The sequence below is a fragment of the Coregonus lavaretus genome (assembly GCF_964263955.1).
Source record: "Coregonus lavaretus genome assembly, contig: HAP1_SCAFFOLD_129, whole genome shotgun sequence".
Classification (NCBI taxonomy): Eukaryota; Metazoa; Chordata; class Actinopteri; order Salmoniformes; family Salmonidae; genus Coregonus; species Coregonus lavaretus.
The window spans coordinates 956,901-967,495 of record NW_028156273.1 but is presented as its reverse complement, the minus strand read 5'-3'; the positions used below and the strand labels follow the sequence as shown (position 1 = coordinate 967,495).

General features: G+C 39.5%; 1 protein-coding gene across 2 annotated transcripts; it reads right to left on the bottom strand.

Moving 5' to 3' along the window:
• Nucleotides 1–1,202: 1,202 nt before the first annotated feature.
• On the bottom strand, nucleotides 1,203–9,568 carry LOC311126525 (uncharacterized protein). 2 transcript variants are annotated; one of them, XR_014613001.1, is made up of 2 exons: nucleotides 8,999–9,568; nucleotides 1,203–2,293 (listed from the first exon to the last, which is right to left on the bottom strand). XR_014613001.1 is itself a non-coding variant. In XM_084200520.1 (2 exons), exons 1-2 carry the CDS (start codon nucleotides 9,334–9,336, stop codon nucleotides 1,560–1,562), a joined length of 1,059 nt encoding a protein of 352 aa, XP_084056646.1. In that variant the 5' UTR covers nucleotides 9,337–9,568; the 3' UTR covers nucleotides 1,203–1,559. The 2 variants fall into 2 exon arrangements, 1 of the variants encoding a protein (XP_084056646.1); XM_084200520.1 differs by having other exon boundaries at nucleotides 9,012–9,568.
• Between the last annotated feature and the right edge of the window lie 1,027 nt (nucleotides 9,569–10,595).

The following is a 10,595-nucleotide window of genomic DNA, read 5'->3' as shown; positions in this document are numbered from 1 at the left end:
AGCAAAAATAGATAAGATCTTGCTACCATGGAAAGGTAAATACCTGTCAATTTGTGGAAAAATCACCCTGATTAACTCTTTAGTATTATCCCAGTTTGCCTATTTGCTTATGGTCTTGCCTACGCCTAGCGAACAGTTTTTTAAATTATATGAGAAAAAAATATTAAATTTTATTTGGAACGGCAAGCCAGACAAAATTAAACGGGCCTATTTATATAATGAATATGAATTCGGAGGACAGAAATTATTCAATATTAAAAGCATTAGACCTATCACTAAAAGCTTCAGTCATACGAAAGTTATACTTAAATCCGAACTGGTTCACTAGCAAATTAGTAAGATTGTCTCACCCAATGTTCAAGAATGGCCTTTTTCCCTTTTATTCAGATTACAACCTCTCACTTTAAGTTATTTGAAAAGGAAATAATCTCCCAAATATCACTATTTCTAAAACAAGCCATAGAAAATTGGTTGCAATTTCAATTTAATCCTCCAGAAACGACAGAACAAATAATGCAACAAATATTGTGGTTAAACTCAAATATACGAATTGATAAAACAAACTATTTTTTTGGACAAAATATTTTAAAAAATGTATAATCTTCGTAAATGATATTATTAGTAGGACTGGTGGAGTTATGTCGCACATGCAGCTAACAAAAACATATGGAAATGTCTGCTCTACCCAAAATTAAACCAAATAATTGCAGCCTTACCGCAAAAATGGAAAAGGAAAGTGGAAGGGGGAGAAAGTAAGGGACTTGTCTGTCGGCCTTGCATTAAAGAACATAATTGGTTAAAGAAAATTGTGATAAATGTCAAAATATACCAGTTTCATTTAAGGACCAAAGGATTGACAGCTTTCCGTGGCATATCATAGTGTTTATGAACTGACACGCAAAACGAAGCTGGATTCAAAACTTAGAATTTTTCAATTTAAATTATTATATAAAATTCTTGCTACCAATAGAATGTTATTTATATGGGGGATACAATCTTCCCAGCTCTGCAGATTTTGCTGCGAAGAGACAGAATCATTAGATCATTTGTTTTGGTACTGTCCATTTGTAGCTTGTTTTTGGACACAGGTCCAGGAATGGCTAAAGGATTGCAATATTTACCTGGAGCTAACCCTGCAGATAGCACTACTGGGTGATCTGAAAAGTCATAGTCAAATCGATCAATAATATAATAATACTTTTAGCAAAAATGTTTATTTTCAATTTACGATCTGTAGAAACAATGAGAATAGAAAGGTCAGAACTTTTGTAAAACATCACATGAAGGATGGGACTAATAACAACAACTAATAACAACAAGATAACTAATGTAAACTGTGTCCATAATAAGTATATAGGTTATAGGTTGAGAGCTTTTGTGAAAGAGCAAAGTTAGGAAAATATGGCATATAGAAGCAAACCAGATGGACATCATGAAAATGATCGGAGGAAGTTCAGGAGTAAAAACAAAAAATATATAATTATTGTAAAATTGACTGTGTCCATAAAATGTATATAGTAAGTATAAGCTGGAAGTAGAGGCCTAAGCGTTGTTGTTCACTAGTTTACTCCAATTAGGGAAGGGGTGGTGGGGTTGGAAAGTAATAAAGGGAAATATAATTTTAAAAAGGATATATATGTATGTATATTCAGACGGGCCTGTATATGTGCTTTCTTGAGCAGTGGGACCTTGCGGGCGCTGCAGGATTTCAGTCCTTCACGGCGTAGTGTGTTACCAATTGTTTTCTTGGTGACTATGGTCCCAGCTGCCTTGAGATCATTGACAAGATCCTCCCGCGTAGTTCTGGGCTGATTCCTCACCGTTCTCATGATCATTGCAACTCCACGAGGTGAGATCTTGCATAGAGCCCCAGGCCGAGGGAGACTGACAGTTATTTTGTGTTTCTTCCATTTGCGAATAATCGCACCAACTATTGTCACACAATATTGACAGTGGTGAGGCTTCTCTCCTGTGTGTATTATTATATGTTCTTTCAGATTCCCTAACCGGGTAAAACCCTTTCCACACTGGGAGCATTGGAAGGGCTTTTCTTCTTTGTGTGTCCTCTCATGTTTTTTTAAGTCCTGTGATCGTGAAAATCTTTTTTCACACTGGGAGCATTGAAAAGGCTTTTCTCCTTTGTGCGTCCTCTCATGCTGTTTTAGGTTCTGTAACTTGGTAAAACGCTTTCCACAGTGGGAGCAGTGGTGTCGTCTCACTGGTTTGGGCGTCTCTGGGTCTGGTTCCGCTGTAGGACTCTTCCCGCTGTCAGAGTGAGAGTCTGGTCTCTCTCCTGCCAAAGACAAAGTATTTAGTTAAACAGAGTTAAACAGAGACCTGAATAAAACCTCCACATGATAAAACTATCTTCCTATTAGGTTTAATCCAGACTAGATCCCTCAATAACCTGAGGTCATTTTTCAGAAAATGTCCATAATTTCAAAAACACTTATGAGGAGGCTGAAAGAGACAGTTGTATGGAACCATTATACATCCAGCGTAAGCGAAAAATAGTTTTGGTATCTCAGATTGCTCTGGCAATTCTCACATGTAAACTTAATTGTAATGAAGTATGTTTGGCATGCTCATTACATTTGTATCACAAATAATTTGCGATAATCACAATGAAGGCGACCATTTTAGGCCCTTTTTAGACCTATACATGCCTCCTGTAAGATCCTATGATCTGTGAACCGTCCATGATCCAGACAACATATTGGTGTCATTGTACTCCTCATAGTGTTCTCTACAATAATGTGTACTGATGTACTTGTAGAGTATATTGTTCCAAACAATAAGCTAAATAAAAAAAAGGGTACTTTTAGAGAGAGATAATGATATTGTAATATTGAATGAATGAACGTGAATGTGTATTTCAGAATCTAGACAGACTCTATGTTTTAGAGTACACTATGAGGGGTATAATGACATCAACATGTCTGGATCATGTAAACTTATGTTTATAATTGTGTTTAAGAAAATAAAGACAAAAGGGCATAGACAACATTATTGGAACCCTGGAGCCGGTATTTGGAACCCTGGGGCCGGTATTTGGAACCCTGGAGCTGGTATTTGGAACCCTGGAGCCGGTATTTGGAACCCTGGAGCCGGTATTTGGAACCCTGGAGCCGGTATTTGGAACCCTGGAGCTAGTATTTAGAACCCTGGAGCAAGTATTTGGAACCCTGGAGCTAGTATTTGGAACCCTGGAGCTAGTATTTGGAACACTGGAGCTAGTATTTGGAACCCTGGAGCTGGTATTTGGAACCCTGGAGCTGGTATTTGGAACCCTGGAGCTGGTATTTGGAACCCTGGAGCTAGTATTTGGAACCCTGGAGTGAGTATTTGGAACCCTGGAGCTAGTATTTGGTTGCCTTTGGCCAAGATAACTGTAGCCCAACCGTCTACCCAGAGAGACTGTTCCGCTACAGTAGCATCCAGGGGACACAGCACCCACAGGTCCCATCCAACAGAACTACAACACCCACAGGTCCCATCCAACAGAACTACAACACCCACAGGTCCCATCCAACAGAACTACAACACCCACAGGTCCCATCCAACAGAACTACAACACCCACAGGTCCCATCCAACAGAACTACAACACCCACAGGTCCCATCCAACAGAACTACAACACCCACAGGTCCCATCCAACAGAACTACAACACCCATAGGTCCCATCCAACAGAACTACAACACCCACAGGTCCCATCCAACAGAACTACAACAGAGCTCCAAAAACAGTCAGCTGAGAGAATCCCAGGAGCTCAGCCAGAGAGCTGAGATAGCACACAGGCCAGATAAGACACCTCCTGAACATCATCTGCAGTCGAGTGATGCATTCATTTAGTTTGATTCATTTGATTGTTATCATTTAAATCATGTCTAGTCCAGATAGAATAACAGATACTAAAGGCTTAAAAATTAAACATGGAAACATTCGTAGCCTTCTACCCAAAATAGGCTCAGAGACATGGGTAGAAACTCATGAGCCTTCCATATTAACAATTTCAGAGACATGGTTGAACTAAACATTTCATTACGCCCCAACAGATCCACAGATGGCACAATCTGAATTGCAGTCCACACGGCCCTCTCCCACTTGGACAAAAGGGAAAAATAACTAAATGTGAGAATGCTGTTCAGACTACAGTTCAGCGTTCCAACACCATAGTCACCTCCAAGCTCATAAAGCTCGGGACCCTGGGACTGAACCCCTCCCTCTGCAACTGGACATCCTGACGGGCCCCCAGGGGGTTATGGTAGGCAAAAACACCTCCGCCACGCTGACTATAAACACAGGGGCCCCTCAGGGGTGTGTGCTTAGTCCCCTCCTGTACTCTCTGTTCACGCCACGACATCAGTAAGACCAAGGAGCTGATGGTGGACTACAGGAGGAAGAGGGGAGACCACGCCTCCATCCACATCGACGGGGCTGTAGTGGAGCGGGTCGAGAGCTTTAAGTTCCTTGGCGTCCACATCACTAAGGACTCAACATGGTCCACACACACACGCACAGTCGTGAACAGGGAACGGCAGCGCCTCTTCCCCCTCAGCAGGCCGAAAATATTTGGTATGGGCCCTCGGATCCTCAAAAATGTTATACAGCTGCACCATCGAGAGCATCTTGACTGGCTGCATCACCGCTTAGTATGGCAAATACAACACCCTCGACCCGCAAAGCGCTACAGAGTGTGGTGCGGACAGCCCAGTACATCTCTGGGGCCGAGCTCCCTGCCATCCAGGACCTGCAGATCAGGTGGTGCCAAACACTCCAGCCAACCAAGCAAAAAAGACTGTTCACCCTGTTACCGTCCGGCAAACGGTACAGGAGCATCGGCTCTCGGACCAACAGGCTCCGAGACAGCTTCTAACACCAAGCCATACGACTGCTAAATAGTCAATTAAATGGTACCCGAACTATCTACACTGACTCCATCTTGCACTGACCCTATGCACACTCACTAGACTACATACAGTGGGGGAAAAAAGTATTTAGTCAGCCACCAATTGTGCAAGTTCTCCCACTTAAAAAGATGAGAGAGGCCTGCAATTTTCATCATAGGTACACGTCAACTATGACAGACAAATTGAGAAGAAAAAAATCCAGAAAATCACATTGTAGGATTTTTTTATGAATTTATTTGCAAATTATGGTGGAAAATAAGTATTTGGTCAATTTTCCCCACTGTATATACACACACACACACACACACAACATTGACAGTCCCACACAAAACACACACATTCACTGCATACGCACACATACACATTACACACACACACACACTTACGCACACTTTTACACTCAATCTGCTGCTGCTACTCTTATTATTATTATATATTATTATATTATTATTATTATATTATTATTATATTATTATATATTATTATTATATTATTATTATAATATTATTATTATATTATATATTATTATTATATTATTATATTATTACTATTATTATTATATTATTATTATATTATTGATGCCTAGTTACCTTGCCTTCATGAATATACAGTGAGGGAAAAAAGTATTTGATCCCCTGCTGATTTTGTACGTTTGCCCACTGACAAAGACATGATCAGTCTATAATTTTAATGGTAGGTTTATTTGAACAGTGAGAGACAGAATAACAACAACAAAAATCCAGAAAAACACATGTCAAAAATGTTATAAATTGATTTGCATTTTAATGAGGGAAATAAGTATTTGACCCCTCTGCAAAACATGACTTAGTACTTGGTGGCAAAACCCTTAAATAGTTTTTTGTATATATATATATATATTTTTTAATAACATTCCAAAAATGTCTAAACACCTGTTTTCGCTTTGTCATAATGGGGTATTGAATATAGATTGATGATTAAAAAAATATTTTCATCCACTTTAGAATAAGGCTGTAACGTAACAAAATGTGGAAACAGTCAAGGGGTCTGAATACTTTCCTAATACACTGTACCTACCTGAAATACCTCGCATCTCTGCACATTGATCTGATACTCCCTGTATGTATATAGCTCCAGTCTTGTGTATTTTATTTTATTCCTCATTAGTATTTTATTTTTTAAACTGCATCGTTGGGAAGGGCTCATAAGGGTTCGTAAGCATTTCACGGTAAAGTCTATAACAATCAGGGGTTCCATATGATATATAGTTTAAAGTCTACACCAATCAGGAGTTACATATTATATATAGTTTAAAGTCTACACCAATCAGGGGTTACATATTATATATAGTTTAAAGTCTACACCAATCAGGGGTTACATATTATATATAGTTTAAAGTCTACACCAATCAGGGGTTACATATGATATATAGTTTAAAGTCTACACCAATCAGGGGTTACATATGATATATAGTTTAAAGTCTACACCAATCAGGGGTTACATATGATATATAGTTTAAAGGTGGAGGTGGGGGAGTAGCAACCTGTCCTTGATAAATTACTGTCTATGAAGAGTTCACCTGAGATTATTTGTTAAGATAAACTGAACAAAAATATAAACGGAACACGCAACAATTTCTAAGATTTGACTGAGTTACAGTTCATATAAGGAAATCAGCCAATTGATATAAATAAATTAGGCCCTAATCTATGGATTTCACATGACTGGGGATACAGATATGCATGTGTTGCTCACAGATAACTTGACAAAAAAAAAAAGTAGGGGCGTGGTTCAGAAAACTATTCAGTATCTGGTGTGACCACCATTTGCCCAATCGTACACGTCGATCCAGAGCATCCCAAACATGTTCAATGGGTGACATGTCTGGTGAATATTGATGATTTAATTGATGACTTTGATATTCATAAAACTGGCAGATTCCAACAGCCCAAAACGCATGGGATTAACCTTCTCACTGAATTGACAAGGTGCATGATAAACTTGGAGAACAGTGAAAGTTAAGGGCCGTCACCTGCACTGGGTTTAGCTGACGTAATACATCCTGTTGAGAGAACAACCCGGGCTAAGTACCATAGAAACAAAAGATCCAACTGATTGGGAGTCCTATAGAACATTAAGAAGATTCACGTGTGAGAGAGGTCCACGCACAATCTATACATACGTGCCAAAAGTATGTGGACACCTGCTCGTCAAACATCTCATTCCAAAATCATGGGTGTTAATATGGAGTTGGTCCCCCCTTTACTGCTATAACAGCCTCCACTCTTCTATTGGAAAGCCTGTGGAAGGCTTTCCAATAGATGTTGGAACATTGCTGCTGGGACTTGCTTCCATTTAGCCACAATAGCATTAGTGAGGTCGGACACTGATGTTGGGCGATTAGGCCTGGCTCGCAGTCGGCGTTCCAATTCATCCCAAAAGGTGTTTGATGGGGTTGAGGTCAGCGCTCTGTGCAGGCCAGTCAAGTTCTTCCACACCGATCTCGACAAACAATTTCGAAATGGACCTCGCTTTGTGCACAGTGGCATTGTCATGCTGAAACAGGAATGTGCCTTCCCCAAACTGTTGCCATAAAGTTGGAAGCACAGAATCGTCTAGAATGTCATTGTATGCTGTAGCGTTAAGATTTCCCTTCACTGGAACTAAGGGCCTTGCCCTACCATGAAAAACAGCCCCAGACCATTATTTCTCCTCTACCAAACTTCACAGTTGGCACTATGCATTGGGGCAGGTAGCGTTCTCTTGATTCATCACTCCAGAGAAAGCGTTTCCACTGCTCCAGAGTCCAATGGCGGCAAGGTTTACAACACTCCAGCCGACGCTTGGCATTGCGCATGGTGATCTTAGGCTTGTGTGTGGCTGCTCGGCCACGGAAACCCATTTAATGAAGCTCCCGACGAACAGTTCTTGTGTTGACGTTACTTCCAGAGGCAGTTTGGAACTCGGTAGTGAGTGTTGCAACCGAGGACAGATGATTTTGTGGCACTTTGTGGTCCCGTTCTGTGAGCTTGTGTGGCCTACCACTTCGCGGTTCAGCCGTTGTTACTCCTATACGTTTCCATTTCACAATAACAGCACATACAGTTGACCGGGGCAGCTCTAGCAGGGCAGAAATTTTACAAACTGACTTGTTGGAAAGGTGGCATCCTATGACGGTGCCACGTTGAAAGTCACTGAGCTCTTCAGTAAGACCATTCTACTGCCAATGTTTGTCTATGGAGGTTGCATGGCTGTGTGCTCGATTTTATACACCTGTCGGCAACGGGTGGAGCATGTTACTGTACAGGCACTGCGTTCCAATTGAGGCTTTTATAATTGAGGCTTTTATCAATGACAAAACCTGCCATTTTCAACCCATTTATGGGATGACAGGCGCTGTGAATGGAAAGGTCTACTTCTCTTATCCGCACTTTTTAAAATAAGGATAAGAGATTTAAATGCCTTTTTTTATGATTTGATGAATTTCTATCAAATCAATGGTTGACTTTTTTTCCCCCATATCAAAGGTTGTGAAAGGAGGCAATTTTAGAATAATCAGCACTTGTTTGGGTGTATGAGTATCCATATACACAAGAACTGGTCCTCTGTAGCTCAGCTGGTAGAGCACGGCGCTTGTAACGCCAAGGTAGTGGGTTCGATCCCGGGACCACCCATACGTAAAAATTTATGCACGCATGACTGTAAGTCGCTTTGGATAAAAGCGTCTGCTAAATGGCTTATTATTATTATTATTATTATGAAAAAGTTTTTGCGAACAAGAGATTTCAATACATTTATATGATTTCGTAATTTCTATTAAATCACCACTTTACTTTTGATGCAAATCAAAGATAAAAAAAAATAGGCCAGATGTTTGTTGCTAAATGACTTAAATGTAAATGTTAACATTTTTGCTTGATGTTTCTATGACAATCCATGAAAAACGTTATTGCAGATGAGATTTAAATGCATTTTTTTATGACTTTATGTATTTCTATCAAATCAACACGTCGATGCAAATCAAAGGTTGTAAAAGTAGGCAAGGCTTGTTTTGAATAATTTAATATAATGTGAATATATTATAACGTTGGATATAAAACCAACTTTACCTCGGTTACTTACTGGTGTTAATCAGATCTCCCGTCTCCTCCTCCTCTTCTTTCAACGTGACAGTTATCTCCCCCTCCACTCCAAAAACTGTCTCCTCTTTTTCTACATTACAGATATACAAATATTTGGTAACATCCTCCTCTTCTTTCACTCTGAACTCTCCTTCTTTCTCTTCTTCTTTCACTGTAACAGCCTCAACCTCAAATTCTTTTTTAACTGTAACATCCTCCTCTTCCTCCTCCTCCTCTTTCACGACAATGTTCAGCCCCAGAGCTTCTTTCTCCGTCCAGCAGACCTCCTCTTCTTTAGTACGGGGTGAGTATCTTAGTGAGCTCATGGTCGGGGAAGTTAGCTAGTTAGCATTAGCCACTAGCCTAGTGTTAAGCTAACTTAACCAGCCAGCTAGCTAGCTAACAACGTAAATATGAAATTAAATTGGGTAACTTGTAGACGTGTTTTTAAAACACAAATGGCTAATATACACCGAAACATTGTAAAGACATTGAACATTTCGGCGAGGTGGCTAACTAACTAGCTGCTGCTGCTGCGGTTGTTGAAGTCCCGTCCACTAAGATCTACGTCACGCTACAAGTATCGCCTGAAAGACGAACATCGCCAACTGCTGACTAAAGTGGGGTAACACAGTTAAGGAAAATATTTTATTTTCATTTATTTAATTGATGTGCAATATTATGTTGACACGTACAAAGAGAAGCATGTGTTGATTCATTAGTGCAGATTTTTATTTTTAACATACTATACTACTGCATATCTGCATTTAAGATAATTTCATATTCATCCAATTAAACAGATTATATTAAAATTAACAACTAGGTCTATACTGCTCCTACATGGTGTAACAATACATCATATAGATGTATATAATGAACAGACTAGGTCTATACTGGTCCTACATGGTGTAACAATACATCATATAGATGTATATAATGAACAGACTAGCTCTATACTGCTCCTACATGGTGTAACAATACATCATATAGATGTATATAATGTCCACCCACTGATGACCTTCCATGGTTTATTTATAGTCAGACCAAAATATTTGTGCATTAATAAAATCCTTTCAACAATCATCATCAGTGTTTTCTCTGACATGGGTGAAATAATATAGTGATGGGACTATTTATGAGGTTGTGAATGTTTTTCATGAAAACATCTTATCAACGTTATCAGAACAACGTCATCACATTGTCATTGACTTTTAGCACAGACAAAAGGGGAAACCCAGACACATCACTGGGGTTAGAAATCTGAAAGATCCTTAAAAAACTTAAGCTGTGTTCAAATACTCATACTTTAACCGTACTATTTGTGACCTAAATTGAGTATATAGTATGCTTACAGTATCCCAGAAGTGGACACTAATTCCGTGCTTTTAGGGCCCATAATGCAATTGTTGAGAAAATGGGCGTGACTTCACATCGTTTTCAGATTGGAAGAAAATGGCGGAAAATATGCAGCCGAGAGCGGATACAAATTCATTGCTGTAACTAATTTGGAGAAATGAAAAGAAAATGTTGAGCAATGTAATAAAGTAATGCCTTTTCAAATAAGTTACCTTACACGTTATGTTGG